The sequence below is a fragment of the Eschrichtius robustus genome, chromosome 3, assembly GCF_028021215.1.
Source record: "Eschrichtius robustus isolate mEscRob2 chromosome 3, mEscRob2.pri, whole genome shotgun sequence".
Classification (NCBI taxonomy): domain Eukaryota; kingdom Metazoa; phylum Chordata; class Mammalia; order Artiodactyla; family Eschrichtiidae; genus Eschrichtius; species Eschrichtius robustus.
The window spans coordinates 83,880,801-83,900,422 of NC_090826.1; the positions used below are offsets into that span (position 1 = coordinate 83,880,801).

The following is a 19,622-nucleotide window of genomic DNA, read 5'->3' on the forward strand; positions in this document are numbered from 1 at the left end:
AGTTTTATAAAAAGGATCAACAACTTAAACAATGCAAGGGCACAGAGAGACAAGAACTCATTAACGAATGAAGAGGGAACAGAACTCCGGCCTTTGTAAGATAAGCGCCCATCAGGTATTTGTACCTGGAAAAAGTTTCCTTCTCTTACCGACGTGGACCCTATTCTTCCTCACTGTTTTTGTCCCCACTATTTGACCACATTACAATACTAGAACCATAAAAGTATACAACCTTTTTTGTACCAACTGGGACTGAAAAACCTTTTAACAACATGTTTATGTGGTCAATTAAAAAGCACATTATGTAAAAACCAATTTAAAGGACAATTCCTCACTCACAACCAATAAACCTTAGCAAAACTCTCTGGAATATTGCCCTAGTACAGAGGACTTTTCCCTACCCTTCCACTCCTGGAAACGTGCTAAATATGTTACAGCTTTTCAAAGTACAATTCTTAGATTTAGGGACAATTAAAACCGAAAGTGTAAAAGGAACTACCACCTGATGGGCGTGGTATAGAACGGGCAGAAGATTAACCAGATGTGAAAAGTTAAATTTTGTTAAAAGTACAAGGCTACGTCTTACAAATTAGCAAATGTTCTGCAGAAGCGGTTTTCAACCACAGCCCCATCTGAGATTGCCCGGAGGAAGGTTTAAAGTCCTTCTGCCTGGACCCCATTCCCAGATTTAGATTCGGTGGTGGGTCAGAGGAAAGGGCCACGGTGGGCGTGCACTGGCGGCTTTTCCTTTTTAAAGCTTTAAACAAATAGGAACATCTAACGTGTTGATTGACAGCCTCATTTCAACTAGATAACAGGTAAACTGAATTACTAACTCTCCTAACAGGACGCCCAATCTGGCTTATTTGGCAGGGCAAGCAGTGCGATATAAGGTTTCCCTAAACCCCTCTTCCTGGAGGGCAGGAAACAGCATGCTAGCTCGGTCTCCTTTAACAAATGCAAATTACAACTTTTTTCTTAAACAAGACTATTAGTTGAGCTCTGACAGTCTCCTTTAGGAAAAGGATTTACAACAGGGCAGTTTCTCCGAGGCATTAACCTTAGTCACTGCAGCACGATGAGCAAGTCAACTGCGCTTTTGTGGGTTCATCAAACACCCCTATGTCCTCATTATCTGCCTCAGCAAAAAACAAGCAGGCACATTTCACCCCCAAGGCCTAATAGAACCAGTGCTATCAGAGGAAATCACTTGGCTGAGAAAATGTCACAAAGTGTGTTCGCGACTGAATTTTTTATCATTACAACACTTAGCTGTTTGACCTCCTCTAGGTCATAACTGAAGGTTAGGTTTTGCTAACACTTCCTACTATAAATCCTAGTTCATTATTATCAAACAGCATGTCCTATTCCTGATCCAGTATGTTTCTTAATATTTATTCACGCTAGAATATGAATATAAAATCCCCCCACCCCATCCCCACCAATGTTCCCCAAGATGATTTTAAGAGTATTCCAAGTTGGATTTAGAATGAACTGGAGGCAGATGAGTCACAATGGAATAAGCAAAGGTCAGATGATAGTTTGAATCCTGGCTGGCATTTCCTGTGTGCAATGGGCAGGTCCCTTCGTTTTTCTAAGCCTCCTTCTCAAGCACTCAGTGCACTGGTGTATAGATTCAGTAAAGAAATGTTCAAGTATCTTATAACAGTACCTGGGAAAGAATACTTACTTACTTAAAAAAAAAAATCTGACTCTACCCATCTGGAAGTTAGCCAGAAAATAATCAGCCTGTGGCTCACAGGAATGTTCAAAAAAAATATTTATTTATAAAAAATACAATGGGATAAGTTTATGCTGAGAAATGCAGCAATAAATACAGTGGAAGAAAACAGAGCAACTCTACATCGATACATTGGCACAAACAGGAAGAGCAAACGCACCCCCCAAACCTCGATGTCTGCAGGCCAGCTTTGTACACGCTCCTTTCAAAACACCACTCGGAAAAGATCTTGTCGGCTTAGGTAAGAATGAGTACACATATAATCACAAATGCACACTGATCAGGACTTTATTTAAAAATTAGCAAACAATACTGTAGAAACATTGATATATAAATTTCTAAAATGCTGCATCTTAAATTTAGTTGGCAAAGACCACATTTAGCTATAAGCATGAGTTTAGTCTTCCATGTAGAAACCAGATACTAAACTGTAAAAAAAAAGCTTCCTATTGTTTGAAAATACCAATTTAAGTAGAGGATTGTAAAAATGCATAGATCTTTAATAAAAGAATTGACTGTACAAGAGTACTCCCCTTTCACAGTATTCCTTTTTACTTCATACGCGAGTTATTAGTTATGCTGTAGGATTTAACTGTTACAGCACTAAAAGGCAACTATTTAGGGAAGAGGCAGAAAAAGGAAAAAGGAATGTATGTAAGGCAGTATTTCCTTTAGGTACAATAAGCATAATAGTGTTTTAGGAAGACAAGATAAAAATTACTCAAGGCTAGCTTGGTTCTCACTGAATAAAAACAACGGGCTAAATACTGAGCTCCTCTGTGAATCTAATAATCAATGCCTTGGTCTCCATATTGGTAATCTCTGGGGTAGTCATCTTGGTACTCGCCATGATATTCATCTGGGTATTCTGCCTGATAATCACTATCACTGATTTCCGACCCATTTGTTCCGGTTCCTTGGCTTCCATTGTGAATGACAGGTTCTGTGGGAGCAGCACAGTATTTGGGGTCATATACTTGCCGCCCAAGCCCGTACACACTCATTCCTTTCTGGGAAGCGACTTTGTTGGTACCCATCTGTAGAGAAATTGTCGAGTTGTCCACGGGTTGTAATGTTAGCTTCTGATCGTAGATGTCTCTTCGGGTACCCGGTGCTAACATCCCCGCCTGGTATTAAAACATAGTATAAAAGTTAAAACAGCAGGTAAAATCTATTCTTGTTTTTTGCATTTTATAAATTATGAAATTCCCATCGAATGTGAACACTAATAACGGTTCAGGGGTAAAGCTAGCTCACCGAAATATCCTGATGCTGACTGTCTTACAAAGCAATATTCACTGGCTTTTCGAGCTAAGGTCAGCCCTTCCTTCAAATCCTTGCTCTGCTATAAAACTGCTATGTGGCCTCAAACAAGTTAACTTACTTTTAGTTTTAGGTTTCTCATATGCAAAATGGAGACAATACTACCTACTTTGGAATAAGAAGATTGGACATAACGAATATAAAAACAAAGCATAATGCTGGCATACCTGAAAGCTACATCTGAATGCCTATTATGACCATACACGCTATCCAGGTTACCAATTTCAAAAGTCTGTAATACATTCAACAAAAATTATGCTGAGCAGTCCTTAAGGACTTGAGTCTTTCAGAAGGCTCTGAGACACCAAAGAGCCAGCTATTTCAGAACAACTACTCCCCTCCTTTTCAGAGTACTGTAACTCACCTCATTTCTCCACTTATGCCAAGCACATGCTTTCAGATTTAATCGATAAAAAAGCAAACCTGAGTGGCAGCTCTGAGACAGTGCCCCATGTGGCAGGACATATTCCATAAAGGGTAACAACACCACACCTCATGAGGTCATGATGAAAAGCTTTTTCAAACTTTATCCCCACTCTTGTTGGATGTAAGACATGTCCCGCTCTGATATGGTTATGTGCACACCGCCTTGCGAGGTGCTGGTGATCTATTTATTCTTCACAGGAAATACTTCCATCTTGTGTGGTGGTAGGATACTAGCATTCTCACCATGCTGTATTTCCATCTCCTTAGATTCACACATTTACCATGATGCTAGCTAGAGTTCTTTGTAAAACACCAGATAATTTTACCCACCAAATTAGTTGAGGGCTTCTTTAAAAATAAAAGAAGCATTAGAATGAGCAATTCACTTGGATTTGGAGCAAGAATACTGTAATAAACGTATCTTTTTCTTCTGGTTAGGTAGAAAGGCCAGCTGTTCTAACTGCCAATAAAAGCCATGGGCCACACCATACTTGTGTGGCTACAGAAAAGGCCCGTTGATTCTTTTGCTTTCTCAGCAAATCTTACTTTCCCGAAGGAATATATATATATCGTACAAAAAATAACCGCTTTGGATTCAGTTAATAAGAATAAGGTAAGTGTGAATTTAAATAGCCCTTTTGTACTCTTTGAAACAAGTACAAAAAGGTATTGCTTACCTGGCTGGCTCCTTTGTTGGTGCCCATCTGCAGACTAATCGTGGTCTGATCAAAAGGTTTGTCAGTTTGCATTTTGGGATCATAAAGATGCCTCCTAGTCCCATAGGCTGTCATACCTGCTTGGCTGGCGCATTTGTTGGTTCCCATCTTTTAAGTTAAAAATAAAATCACTAATTATCAGAAGTCAACAATATATATGACACAAACAAAACTTTGTTCTACTGAAAAGATTTCTTAGAAGGGATGCAATTGACAAGTCCCTTCCAATGCTGAGGTTGCAGTCAACTAGATACAAAATCTATGCTTTTACAAATAAATTTCAAGGTGCTCACTTTAAAAAGAAAAATTTCAAAAACTTCACTGGATATAAAGCCTCACAACATAATTCATCAGATACAAACATGCACATAGAAAGAGAAGGACAGACACACAAAAAGTTATTACAGTGGTAGAATTATGAATAATTTCCTCTCCAACTCTTTCCCCTACCCTCTTTAGCACAAATAACCAAATTTATGGGTACCTGCTTCAGCCATTTAAAGGGACAGAGCAATCTTTGGCTAAACAACATACTTTTCTACTCCAAACATATTTTGCATAAAATGTGACAGTAAATGCCAGGTGTCTTCTCTGGCAGCTTAGCAAGGGATTAAGTTTCATTAAAATCACCAACATTTTAATGGGAAAAGAACCACATTTTATTCCTCTAATTCTCATGTCACTAGACAGAGTCAGAGAGGGGCAGAATGAAGAATCTGAACTTAGCAATATTCAGAGGAATAATAATTAACTTTTATTCCCCACTGAGAATAACACGGCTTCAGGACCAACCAGTACACCTTGTTCTACTGGTTGGGGACACATTTCTACTGCTGGTCTTTTTTCCTTAAAAAACAAGATTTATTAAAGGAAAACTTTATTACTACAACTCAAACCTGTCACTGGAGAAGATTAAAAAAAAACACATATAAGCAAAAAGGAAGGGAGGGGAAAAAAATCATTGAAATCCTACCATTTAGACATTCATTGTAAAGATTTGTGTATAACCATCTAGCTTTTTTAGCTTATGTTTCTGTGTACATATCCAGATACACATATACATACAAAAATATGCATGTTCATTTAAAAAATAAAATTGGGATCACACTGACTCTATAGTATTGGGTTGGCCAAGAAGTTCATTTGAGTTTTTCGTAACATCTTCTGAAAAACCCCAAACAAACTTTTTAGCCAACCCAATATTTTATGACCTGATTTGTTTTCCTTAATCTTTGAACTGTTGTATATCATTTTCTTTATTACTAGTTCCTTTTATGGAGCTCTCACAATTTAAACAACTGATTACTGTCTGGAAATTCAGGTTTCCAGTTTCTCGCCACTGACATGATTTTGTACTGTATAAAAATAAATCCATATGTCAATTATACCCTGATAAAGCTGAAATAAATAAATAAATCCAACTCATGTAGACTGAGTCCACAGTGAGGCACCGTATCCAGCAGGTATCAGACAGTAAAGCCCTTCTTAGCATATTAGCCATTTAACAGTGGTGTTTTTGTGACACTCTGCAGGGGAACAACATGAAGGGAAAAAAATACCTGAACAAAGTATTCCGCAGGACTAATAAATCATGCTTTACTAGGGTAAAAAAATGACTTTGCTATTGAGGTTTTCTAAAATTGTTTCATTTGGTCAATAACATTTAGGAATTTATAAAGTATATTTTCTTAAAAAAATAGGACAATGTAATTAGGGAAAAAAATCATTTCCTGGAGAAACAATTACTAAGTCAGATGGCACGCTTGAGGTTTCTTCTAAAACCATCATCGTCTCATGGGCTTTAAATGGACATAAATTGTATACACCACAGGTCCATCCCAAAATATACACTATAGTATATCTATCAGTTCCTTACTTATGAGAGACGCTTTGCATGGTAAGAATTAATGACATTGAATAAGTAACTGATATGCAATACCACATTACTTACCTGCAAACCAATTACACTTTGGCCAGCTTTTAATTTTCCTTCATCAAAACGTCTTGTTTGTTTTTCTGCGTACTTAACTCCAATGTCAATGGTTGTATGGAATCCTTTTGTTTTAGCCTAGACAGAAATATGCACACTAACTAGTGATTCTGCCAACAGAGTTTTACAGAAGGAACAACAAAGAAATGGTACTGTCCATAGATGAAGGTTTCATTTGTTAAGACCCAAGCTAGGGGTAAAAACACATCCAAAGCCATTCAAAAACACCCCAGCCCTCTGAAATGTGAGTATTCTGATTAAGCTATCCAGTACTAGGCAGCTGATGTCGGCAGCCTTTCCACAAAGCTAATAATTACGGAAGAGACAGCCTCCTCCCTGCCTAGTCTGAACTCCTATGAGAGCAAAGATGCAATTAATCACCAACATAGTGGGGGATTTTTTAACCAGTCATTAAAGACGTATACGTACCAGACCTGCTAGGGCCACCAGCGTAGTCTGAACCTGGGTCATGTTTCCATTCTCAAAAAGATCATTTGCTTCAAATATGTCATGTGGCTTCATACCATAAGCCTGAATAGCTTTGATAAAGTTGCCAATATTCTCCAACTATAAAGAAAAAAAAGCATACAACTTTTGGAGCTAAATACTGACATTCATATTATCTAAGAATTCCAAGGCTTTATGACTAGGTACATGATGCCAGGCAGAAAGCTACTTGGCAAGGACTCTCAACCAGATACGTGGTAAGCGTAGCTCTCTCTGGAAAAGGAAGAGTATTTTCATAGTTGGTCACATAATGATCTTTTTAATATTTTTAAGCAGTCAAGTTTTTTCAGTTCTTTAAAGTCAAGATCTTGCTTACATGTTTTAAAGAATTCTGTGTCTGACCTATCCAGGGCTGGAATTTTCTTTGTCAAAAGGTACAAAATTAAATTAATGCACAATTTATTATGTTTAAATTTTAATTAAAAAAATGTGTGGTTACTAAGTGTTTATCCTCATAACTCAAAGCATATGCTCAAGACAAAATATCCAATTTTACTTTATCATACACATTCATGAACTAAGACTATGCTTAATACAGTGCTCTACAGTCAACCCTTAGTTGTTATGTTAAATTCCTTGCTTTTTCCTTCATTTATCCTATGTTCTAGGACCTAGACCATAGGTTGTATTTCTCTGTGTAAGCTGTGTCAAATCCTCTCTGAGAGTATACAGACTAAATACGTAATAGGAAAACTTCTAAGCTAAACATCTAATAGTCACAGAACTAATTGTAAGTAATTACGGAAACATTAAAAATAACACTGTAAAAAACAATATAGTCATGTGCACAAATTTCTGCTAAAATGTCTATTTTAAAATTGTTATCAAGTTCTCACTGCATAAAGAGTAACCGACTGGAATCGGGGGTTGCTGGTTTGGCTGTTACCTGAGGCCAGTTTAATGAGGACTCATTGACCTTCTTCACTGAGCCTGGCTGTAGCTTGTTTATGAGTCTGAAAAGAAAAGCATAAGTGATACCATATTTATTGGAACAACAAACAAGGACTGGAATGTAAAGTTGGTTCTTCTGACATCTGTAAAGGAAAGCATTAAAAACATGTGCAGAATATCAAGGTTTGACACCCTGGATTGGCAAGGTGGGCAAGACAGAGGCCCGTGGAAAGGACTGGAAGAGGGGCCACATCAGGACCAAAACTTACTCGCAGAGGATTATGCCATCTTTTAGGCCCAGCTGAAAGTTGGTGCCAATGCTCATGCCGGTCACCTCTTCTATCCAATTGCGAAGATCTTCTTCTGCCTGATGATCATACTTGGAAGCAATCTGAAACACAAGTTAACTAACTTTAGAAGTTTCACTAAAGCACCCAAAACTGCTGCCTTCTTCTGCTTTAATTATCCATTAAGACCAAACCTGTGACCTGCAGTAAATTACACTCATTGGAGTTCACTGGCAAACCTAACCATTACAGCTTGAGTAACTAATAAATGTTTTTGGTTAAGGAGGTGTCATACAAATTTTGAACAACACATGGCGGGAAGCTGGGACTGAGGGGGAGAAAATATGGATCAAGATAAAACAGATTCCCATTCATGACACACAGGAAGTGACTGGGGCTAATAGTGTATTACAATATGGCACCAGCCACAGGAAATGTTAAAGATTAAGTCATCAGTTACCACATTCCAAAAAAGAGTGAGAGGGAGTGAGACCGGCAGGATTCTGATACATCCAACTATTTTACACAGTGTTGCGATACCTACCAGTCTAATAGTTTTGTTGCCCGGAAAGCTCTGGTGTTTCTATGCCTTCTATTCAGCCAAATACACACTGCACCCTACACACACACACACACACGCGCGCGCGCGCTTTCCTTGTAATAATCATTGTACTTACACTAGAATACTGAAATTCTGCTTATGTATAGTCTGTATCATATTAAGACTCCTCACAGGAAGGAAAAGCATTTGATTCACTTTTGGACCCTTAGTACCTACCCAGCATTGCATCTAACACCCAAACATTTAATAAAGTTAAAAGCTGTTAACTCTTTACTTACAGAATTCTACGATAAAGGCAACATTACCAACACAGATGCTTTACTATCATACATGCTAAAAATACCTGCTAAACACAGGTTTTGAAAGATCCCTTCATAATAAGACCATAAACCTCAATTAAAAAAATAATAATACAGTGTAAGTACTGTTAAAGATCACATGCTTAAGTTCTTATGCTATTCCTTGTCCCAGGCTCAGTCCTTATCAATCAGAGTTATTAGGGAGAAGAACACACCTGGGAAGAAGGAAAGATTAGGTGTCATTTTTCTTCTCATTAGCACAGGTGAAAGTGCCAACAACACACAGGCAATGCCCAGGGGGATGGTAATGACGGTGAGCTTAGGAGTCAGCTGCAGCGTTGCTGGAAATGGAAATAATCAGTAGAAATGTTTGCCTCTGTAACACACGATTAGGTTTAATTACCGAAAGAAATGAGATGGCATGAGGACATTTTCGTCATGGAGAGGCCCTCCAAGTTCCAGTCTACCCCAGTCACAGAGGAAACCTTCCCCCTGCCCCCCACCAAGTGTGGAGGAGGGGCCTCTGCTTCACCAGAGGGCAAATGACTTCACTAAGTGCTGTGTCATTTAAGGAGACAGCAAGTCCTCACCGTGTGCACTGCTTTCCAAGTTAGAGAAATGGGTCTACACCTTTGAAGAAAAATGGATAATTTATTTAAGCTGTAGATTTAGTTAACCAGCATCACAAATGGAAATTCAATGCGTTTATATTTTCATGTTAAGATAACTAACACTGTGCAGTGTTTCCTGGATCAAGTTTTGGCTTGGAGGTTAGTTTATGAGAGAGCTCAGGCAAATGTTAATGTGTTAATTTCCTGCTCCCGGGACCCCCAACCCCTGAAAATCGCACATCTATTCTGACTTCCTGCCAGTCTGAGGTACACTGGCATCTGGCTGTGTGGACAGGGAAGGAGGAGGTAGTAACGCGCGAAGCTTCTGCCACAGGGACACGCAGCCGCTGGTGCGCAGGAGGGAGCCATCGTTCCTGTTACACCCCAGACAACAGTCCTGGATAATGTACCTCCTCAACACATCAAACACATCCACTTACACACGGCACCTTTAGAAAACGGATAAATAATAGATTAGAAAAATTTTAAGACTGCTATATTTTCACACTGGAGTCTTGTTCTAGGTGGCTAGAAAAAGAAATTCTCTCTATATGAATTTGGGGGTAGGGGGAAACAGAAAGGCACAGGTAAGGAAGAAAAGTAGGAAGTAGTACTCCTTAAGCATCAGCTATGAAAAGCAATATCTAAGAGTGAGTTGAATTTTTTTCAGAAGCAAAGCACTCTCAACTAGGAGATGCATTTCAATAAATCTAAAGAAACACAATATGCTAGGGTAGGAGGGGCTCTGCCTTGGCTAGAGCCTGGCTCCCCCCATCTTGCTATGGGACACCGGTTCATTCGTCTCACTTCCGAACCAGTTCCTGTCTGTACGACAGGAAGGCTGGCTGCATAAGGGCACTAGGTCTCCTCCCATTCTAAGCTGTGTGTTAAATAACTTGGTCAATCAGCAAAAATTGTAAAGAAATTCTTTCTCTTCATTTTTTCAAATGTAGAGTTGGAAGTTATGTTGGAGGAGTTTTGTCTTTCCTGGGGGGTGGTGGTTAGTGGGGGTGGTAATTCTCAACCAAACGAGACCCATTTTTATTCAACCAAAAAAACATAAAAGCCTATTTATGTTTCCTTTGTTCAAAATGTTTCTGACAGGTTCGGTGCCGTGCCCCAAACCACAGAGTGATTACAGATCTAACATGAAATATCCGAGTAGGAACGCCAGGGAGAATTTTCATCTCCTCTGTTCACTGTTCTAATCAAGGGAATGATGAAAGAAAAATCAAGGACTGGACTCAGATGAACCCAGGTTCAAACCCTGACTCTGACTAGTTACATGTGGGGCTCTGGGTGGCTCACTGACCCAGTCTCTGAGACTTAATGTAATAGCACATGCACAGAAAAAATTCTTAAGCATGTACATGCAAAGCCAAGAGCCCAGGTGATAAACTAAAAATGAAAACTAGGTATGCTTCCACATCATATAACTATTGGTTTTGACTTAGAGTTTTCCTTTAAGTGAAGGAGCAGCAAGGATTTTTCTACCCAAATACTGCTAATAAATGAGCTTTCTGAAGTCACGTCAGCTAAATAGAATTCAAGATTTAGGAATGTGTCCTTTTTTTTTTTAAGTTCAAAATTAAAAAAGAAAAAAATTCTTCAAAATCATCTAGGGAAAAAATCTATTTCAAGTTGTCTCTTAGCTTCTGGCCTGCAGCTCTGCTCCATAGGATACAGAAATCATAAGTTTCCTTTAAAAGTATACTAGAATACAACCCAAGCTAATATAATTATATATTCTTTAACTACACAGGTTATTTTTAAATTGTTTGTTATACACATCTTTTAAAATCAAAGTACTGAGAGCAATTAAAAATAAATGTAAGCTTTGGCCAATAAACTTTATTTACTATTTTCATCTAAAAAGCCTTAATTACTGAACATCAGGCAGGAAGTAAATGCTGGTATTTCCTTCTCAGAACAAGAAAGTTAGCTTCAAAAATTACTTAATCTTATCTCATTAATACCTCATGGAAATTTCACTCCAGTCTGTTTAAAAATCACTCCTCCAAGTTGTTTATAAACATTCACTTCTTTACTATTCTTTAAGATTTATTTTATTTGACCTTCCTAAGCGGATTTCAGAATTTCTGCCTGGTGCGTTCAAGTCCACAGCAGCCCCTTGTTCCTCACACGGCCCTGCCTCCTTGCCTAAACACCCACGAATTCTCTGCAGCGGGGCCTCCCAACTCTTCTCACATCAAGACACATTTGCAAATGACTTTTGTACGGTCGCTGAGAACACCTGCTAGAGGCTTCTCGCTAAAGCTCACCAAACGCCCCCCCCCCACCCCAAATACAATCAAAAAGCAAAGAAATGAAGACTTAGAAAAAAGCCTCTAGGGCATCTGATGGGATTGACCATCCTCCTGCCATCCAGTGCTTCTGAGCCCAGGGCCCGTGCCCAGAGTGGCTGCAGCCTCTGCTGTCCCTGCATTCTCCTCAGAGCAGCTAAGAGCACCAGTCTGGAGTCACCCTTCAGTACAAAGGCCTTTCTTCTGGATTTCTAAAATAGCACTTGTTTATTTTTATTTATTTTTTTTAGGCCACCTGTTGAGGACCTCTTTTTTTTTAAATAAATTTATTTATTTTATTTATTTTTGGCTGCGTTGGGTCTTCGTTGCTGTGCGTGGGCTTTCTCTAGTTGCGGTGAGCGGGGGCTATTCTTCGTTGCGGCGCGTGGGCTTCTCATTGCAGTGGCTTCTCTTGTTGCGGAGCACAGGCTCTAGGCGCGCGGGCTTCAGTAGTTGTGGCGCGTGGGCTTCAGTAGTTGTGGCGCACGGGCTTAGCTGCTCTGCGACATGTGGGGTCTTCCTGGACCAGGGCTCGAACCCGTGTCCCCTGCGTTGGCAGGTGGACTCTCAACCACTGTGCCACCAGGGAAGTCCCACAGCACTTGTTTTAAAAAAATTAAACAGGTATAAGTATGTAGAGCATGCGTTCTCAGTGGGGGGGGGGGGGTGATACCGCCTCCCAAGGGAGTGAAAACCACCTTAGATATTACAATAATTTGTGACCCTCCCCAACAAACTCTGTTCCTTTGTTTTAAATTTGGTGGAGGTCGGGAGGCAATTAGGAAAAACGTCTAAAAAGACTCTTTGGGAAAGAGATGCGGAAAACAAAGTTGAGAAACGCTAGACAGAGTAAAAAAGTACAGGTCTCTCTTCACCCCTCCTCCAAATCCTACTCCCTTTCCCACCTCCCCAGAAGTAAGCTCCTGTCCTGTCTGCCAAGTCTTCTTCCAGACCACATGCACATGTCTTATAGTGAATCGTGTACAGAACAGCACTAGAAAAAGATCCCCTTCAACAACACAAGCCCTGAGGGCCCAAACTTCCTAGCAGTAAAGGGAGACACTAGATCAGATAAAAGCCCGCTCCTTCTGGCTGTTAAGAATTGCCCAGCCCTTCCTGGCACTGAGGTCTGAGAAGTTTCCCTCGCAGAATCCCTAAGAGGGGATACTGAGTAATGAGGAAAACTGAGCTTCTAAAACATCTCCACAAATTGACCCAAACAGTGCTGTTCCACACTGTTCTATGGAGCATTTGGTCAAGACGCAATTTAGTAGAAAGATGGGGCTGTACCTGCATGAGGCAGAGTGATGATCATATATGTACGAGAACTGTCTGACAGCCAGCTTATACCCAGGATATTGTAGAATCTGCTAAAGAATTAAGACATGTCTTTCCTCTATATTCCTTCCCACAGTACATTTTTTATCCCATCAGTCGTTAAAACCTGAAGCAGACAGACAGGTTACTGTCTCTGGTGGTTACAAGAGTGTCCCCCAAATGTCAGTCATGTCTGAACTCTCACTAGACGCCATTTTGAGCCACCAGAATAATCCAGCATTACCCCAAACTCTCTAAGTAAAATCATATTCAGTGTCAGCTTCCCTCTCTTTCAAGTGATCCTTGTGTGTCTTGGATTCTTCCTTCAACTTCTTTCTGCATTACTCCTTCCTTTTGTCCTTCATTCAAATGGCCACTGTAACAGGCATGGTTCAAAGGCAAAGTCTCTGTCCTAAAAGCTGACATTCTAGGGCTTCCCCAGTGGCACAGTGGTTGAGAATCTGCCTGCTAATGCAGGGGACACGGGTTCGAGCCCTGGTCTGGGAAGATCCCACATGCCGCGGACCAACTAGGCCCGTGAGCCACAGCTACTGAGCCTGCGCGTCTGGAGCCTGTGCTCCGCAACAAGAGAGCCCGCGATAGTAAGAGGCCCGCGCACCGCGATGAAGAGTGGCCCCCGCTTGCTGCAACTAGAGAAAGCCCTCGCACAGAAACGAAGACCCAACACAGCCAAAAATAAATAAATAAATTTATTTAAAAAAAAAAAAGCTGACATTCTAGTGGAAAGAGACAAATATTAAATAAGGTGTGTTAAGACATTCGTCAAAAAAAGAATAAAGTAGGGTATTTAAAATAAGGGGAGACCAGAAAGACTGGGACCACCACAGACTCAGACAAGAAACAAACAGTAAATTTCCATCTGCAACATCAAGATGCCGCTTCCCTTCCTTTGCTTTATGACTTGTCCTTGTTGATATCTCATGCAAGAGAATGAACAGGCTTTAACAGGGTTGACCTACCTTAAACCCTTCCCCCAACAGATCCTCCAAACATGTAAAATACCTTTGCAAATTTTTAAGTATTCACGCTGGGGATACAACAGACCAAAGATCACATGCTGTGAAGTCAAACTTCAAAAACTTCCAAAAACTGTGTTCCCAGTTCCAGAGTGACATAAGTAAGTAACTTAACCCTGGTGACCTCATTTCTTGCAAGTTGTCTCCTTCCTTCCAGGGCCATTGTGAGGAGGAAGCCCATCTCAGTGCCTGACGCACCTCAGAATTAACACTTGCCATTTATATCAGCTTGAGTACGGAACTGGTATGAACCAAACCCCACTGCAACCTGTTCCCTTTACCGTCTACAATTCAAAAAGAGCATTCCACCACAGACAGGCTCACCTCAGATACTGCCCATCCCCACCGTCCATTCCCGTCACCACACATCTCCACTCTCCTTCCTGCCTGTGTTTGCAAATTCTCATTCTCTTCCAGATTACTTACTGCTGGTGAAAGGGATGAAGTAACTATTTTTTTTTTAAGTGAGTTTGTCAAAAAGGAAGCAGACTCACAGACATAGAGAACTAGTAGTTATGGGGGGGGGCAATTTAGGGGTTGGGGGTGGGAGGTACAAACTACTGGGTGTAAGACAGGCTCAAGGATGTATTGTACAACATGGGGAATACAGCCAATATTTTGTAAAAACTGTAAACGGAAAGGAACCTTTAAATATTGTATAAATTTTTTTAACTTTTTAAATAAATAATAATAAAAATAAAAAGTATAAAATTAAAGAAAATAAAAAAGAAGTAGCTAGTACAAATGTTCAGTCTACTATCATCAACTTTAAACACTGGATTAAAATCAGATCCTGTGGGAATGATAAATACCAAATGTAAGACAGCAATTTCTACAGGAAGAAAGAATGGGATCAGAGAGCAATTGTATTTTTAATATATATTTTTTCTTTAAACTGGAAAAAAAATTTTTTAATTTAAAAAATTAAAAGTGGGTTTGTATTTTATGGGGAGTAGGGAGTAGGAATTCTAGAGAAAATCACTTTACATTGATGTCAAGGTAGATTGCGTGCCTTCTTCAAGTTCACTATAGAATCTGAGACTCATTCTATGGCATGAACTTACTAAATATTTGAGAGGAAATTACTATATATTCCAAAACTAGGGAAAATCACATCTGCCTGGGGTAAACCAGAGTGACGTCTAAGGGCATTTTAAATTTTGGCCCTTCTCTGAGAGGTACAGCCAGATCTTCAGATCAAGGTATCAGCATATGGCACCAGCACAAATTTTTCCCTCCAAACATGTATAGTCAAATAAATACAAAGATACTATGACTCAACGTATGAATACTGTGAAACTGACAAGAAATGAAAGATGTTAAAATAACTTAAGAGGAGTTGGTCCAGTGCCTAAAGCAAATACTATAACTAACAAATGGTAGGAAAAATGCAGAAACAATAGAAGGTCAACTTTGTCTTCTCTATCTAGAAAATGACCATCAGACTACAAAGCTTAGAACATACATAGTTAAAGGTGGATTTTGAAAGTTGAAACTTAAACAATGAGGAAATAATCACAGAGGCTGGATTCCCAGAAAAATCTAGACTCAGAAATAATGATTAATAAAGATGTGCACACTGAATAGCTCACCATGTGAGAAATCTTGGCAGACAGTAGTAACAGGAACCTAGAGATGGGCCCACTCCTGCCCACTCCCACCCGAAGTCAAGGGTGTCTCCACTACAGGCTGAAGAACCCGGCTGTCACGCTCGAGTGGACTACAGAGAGAGGGTGTGCACTCGGAGGGGCAGGGCGGTCATCACCAGGAGCCAGGGTAGGTATGCGAGGCATATCCAAGAACACCTGCCTATGTCTTCTTGAGGTCAAAACAGGCTTCATTCATCTTTCTACCCCTAGAGCCCATGCCTGACCCATAGTGGGTACTCAGTAAATGATTTTTTATTTACCGATAGTATTACCAGACTAGGGAAATGCCACAGATCTAAAGATCTCTCTTGTTACGGAAAGGCATCTGCATTTGAATGCTTGCTTTTTATGGGCGTCACATCGCCTAGATCTCATCTTAGATGGATCACTAGGGACATATCTGTTTTACTTTCTGATAAAAGTCCCTTATGTCTATGGCACTCCTGAAGTCCAGTTTCGTAACCCTAGAAGTAGGGCCTGGTCAGAAGGAACAACCATGCCCACTGTGCTGATCTACGTCAAGGGAGGAGGAGCTCCCAGGGATGTGTACCCAGAGGCTTAGATTGACATCTGTGCTCTTCTGTTCTGGTAGCTAACAATTTGAAACTATTGGGCATACTTAATAAACTAATAAAAAATAAATTGGGAATAGTTAAAAAGAAACAAAATTCAGATTCAGAAAGATCCTAGCTTAATAAACAAATTCTTCAAGATACATGTAAAATCCTGTCCAAAGTTCTAGAACTAACTAGTAATGCTTACTCAGTGAGCCTAAAAAAGCTAACGCTATCTTGGTCTGCACAGGTCTACAATTATTTATAAAATACTACTGCTCATCTTATTTGTTCGATGGAAACAGCCTCATGAGGTAATCAAGGAAGGGATTATTTAAGTGAAACAGGTGTGCGAGGAGTATGTGAACTATAAAATCTTAGGCAATTAGTCACCTCTAGACTCAGAAATCAACTTGCCAAAGCAAGGACTGGAATCCTCCTTCGAACCACCTCACCAGGTGATGACATTGATCAAAACAGAACGAGTTAGTGCTTTGTAGTCAAACAAAGGAGCTAGTTAATAATCCCACTGACTCTGGTAGTCAATTCTGTGGGCCACACTCTAAAAGGGGACATTTACAAACTGGCATCAGTTTTGAGAAGGAGCAAACTGGGTGGAGAAAAGATTAGGAGAATCATACACAGCCTATCGTGAGAGACTGGTCAGCCAGGAATGGCTACATATGGCCTAGAAGGGACTTTGGGGGCAGGAGAAACAGCTTAGTACCATCTAAGTATTTAGCTGGAAGTCATACAGAAATTCTGAATGCCACACATAGGGCAGACCACGGATAAAAACGCAGAAATCCTAGGGAGCCAACCAGAGAGGCACGCAGGAGTGGAGAGAGCACGTGCGCCAATGCAGCAACGGTGGGAAGGAGACCCATGAGAAAGCTTGCTGGAGGACATCCTCTCACTCGGGAAGGAGGCCGGCTGGGTCTTGAATTTTATGTCACTGTAGAGATCTTGCTGAAAGGGGATCTTAACAAAAGCCCCCAGAGATAAAGGAAAACAGAGATGCTCTTCAAGTTTTTGTTTGCTTTGCCTCACCTCTAGAATATTTAAGGGTCTACACCTCACTCATCACAGTATTTGCAGGTATCCAGATTTTTTGCTGCTATCCAGGTTTTCAACACTTGTCTCCTCAGCAGGACTCTAGATGCCTCCTAAATAATCTGAGTTGGGCATGTGAATAGCACTGAAAAATCTTCCTTTCTTTTTCCATAATTACAAGGAATATCATGGCAGTAGCTTTTTTGTAGCTTGGGAATGTCTATTCATTCCTCATCGATTACTTGGCAAGTCTGCTTCATAGGATGAGTCTCGGAGTCCATTATGACCTGAGGAAGAAGGCATGAAATCCACCCCCACTGTCCCGAGTGTCAGCCGTAAACTCGTCTCTCTGGAACTGGGAAACCCTTTCCGCTCCCAGACCACTGACCACATTCATCCAAGTGCTCCCAGCTGTCTACCCCAGAACAGAGTCAAAACACACATTGCCCCCCTGACTGAACTACTGATGAGACGAGGGTGGAAAGGAGGCCAAGGAGGAACAGATCCCAGCATCTCAGTCAGCTTTCAGTACATCTGGAGCTCCTCTTGGGGATCCTCTTCTGCTTACTACAGCTGAGTCTGCCCACTGGAGAGATGGCTTTATCCAACCAGCGAAGAACAGAGTTGAAACACCTCCTTTTAAATGTAGGATAGATGCTGGTTAGAGAGATTTCACGGGAGTCTTACAGAGGTATTAACTGTGCTAGATATCACTGCCGTTTTCTCCCCAATGAAAACTAGAGGGTGTGAAATTTCAGTGAGGTCCATGGCACTCTCCACATCTCAACAGTAAAAACTAACTCCACATTTTACCTGATTGTAATGTCATCTGAGAGCACAGAAACGCGGGGAGAAAGTGAGTTCCTCTGGAAGCACTGCACCCTCCATCAGAGTGCTGCACCGCAACACCAAGGTCCCCTGGACGTTGTGTCATGAAAGCTTGCTAGGGGACACCCAAGCACAAAGAACAAAATAAGCCCAGCTTCGCATCCTTTCCAGGTCAAGGGCCGAGGGACTGAGGAGAGAGCAGTACCCAGGCTGCAAAGGGGCCCCAGCAGGACTCAGCGGAGAGAAGCAACTGAATCAACAGTGTATTCCACGAGCAGGCCTTGGCCTGGACCCTCTCCTCTTCCTCCTGGCTGCATATGCCATCATACATCAGTGGTTCCATGAGAAGAGGAACACAGCACTTGCAACAGAAAAGGGGATGTCTTATCCACCTCAGTTCTGTTTTCCTGGTCCTTTTCCTTTTCCTTTCCCAGCTTTTCATGGCGAAGAAGCTTCTTTGCTGCTTTGCTCCCACCCACCATGTGTACTGAGCCCTTCCTTTATTTGGTCCAACAGTGGGCACAGACTACCCCCTATCTTGTCTGAAACAAGCGCATCTTTGAACCTGCTGCCAGCCTCAAACACTGTCCTGTTTCTCTTTTATTTCAAGACAAACCTCTCCATTTCCTCACTTAGTACTCCTTCCTAACCCCCACCGGAAATTTGCTCTACTGAAAACGATCTCTTAAAAGGTCACCAGTGATCTCTCTGTGGCCAAGTCCAGTGGCCTGTTTCCTCTTCCTGGCCTCTCTGCAGCACTCCTGCGGCCCCCTCCCGTCCCTCTTCCCGCTGGCTTCTTGTTAAAGGACCTGGAGCTTCCCTCTCTGGTCTGCCTTCTCCTCCTCCCCTGAAAGATGCCGATTCCCCGAATTTTGGCCTCAAATTAAAATGGTTAGGGGCGTGGTCTCTGGAAACTGAATGCTCTGTTTAGAATTCCATCTCCACCATGCCTCAGTTTCCTCACCAGTAAATCAGAGATCATTAATAGCACTTCCATCAGAAGGTGCTGAGAAGAATCAATGACTTAATTTACATAAATCTTAAGAACTCAATAAATGTCCACCCCTAACCTTCTATCTACGCTTTGCTGGCCACTTCTGTCCAGATACTAGAAAGATTTCCTCTTTCAAATCCAATATACCATAAAAACCACTTACTTGATACTACTATTTGATAGCTATTTTGATAAGAGATCATTTTGATGCTGTCTGAGCTTTCTATTTAAAAAATTATCTCATCACATAATTTATAAGAGATGCCCTCGCCCCATTCTTTGGCCTCATCTCATTCCCAACTCCCACTTGAGTCTGGTGGGGGTGACAGATGGCGTAGGGGTCACAAATGTCACTGACTCAAGACTTGAAAATAAAGAACTAAAGCAAGTGACTTGAATTTTGACAAGGCTGCTTTGATAATTTTATTTGTTCTTAACATCAAGAGGAGATCTTCCTTCTCTTCTGAACCATTGGTGGGAACTATACAACTGTTTAGACAGCAAGTTGGTAATACCTATAAACACATTTAAATG

The 19,622-nt window shown here is 40.8% G+C and overlaps 2 protein-coding genes across 3 annotated transcripts in view; one reads left to right on the forward strand and one right to left on the reverse strand.

Annotated features, from left to right (window-relative positions):
- Positions 1 to 1,888, forward strand: part of SLC44A3 (solute carrier family 44 member 3) — an 83,233-nt gene extending 81,345 nt beyond the window's left edge. For both annotated transcript variants that reach the window (XM_068540362.1, XM_068540363.1), the window contains exon 15: positions 1 to 1,888. In XM_068540362.1, the coding sequence (XP_068396463.1) occupies positions 1 to 99 (99 nt within the window). In that variant the 3' untranslated portion in view covers positions 100 to 1,888.
- CNN3 (calponin 3) overlaps positions 1,764 to 19,622 on the reverse strand; it is a 27,240-nt gene continuing 9,381 nt past the window's right edge. Inside the window, exons 2-7 of the mRNA XM_068540364.1 lie at positions 7,864 to 7,985; positions 7,590 to 7,656; positions 6,626 to 6,763; positions 6,158 to 6,274; positions 4,168 to 4,314; positions 1,764 to 2,868 (exon numbers count right to left, since the gene is read on the reverse strand). Of these exons, the coding sequence (XP_068396465.1) occupies positions 2,527 to 2,868; positions 4,168 to 4,314; positions 6,158 to 6,274; positions 6,626 to 6,763; positions 7,590 to 7,656; positions 7,864 to 7,985 (933 nt within the window). The 3' untranslated portion in view covers positions 1,764 to 2,526. The remainder of the gene's footprint in view (positions 2,869 to 4,167; positions 4,315 to 6,157; positions 6,275 to 6,625; positions 6,764 to 7,589; positions 7,657 to 7,863; positions 7,986 to 19,622) is intronic.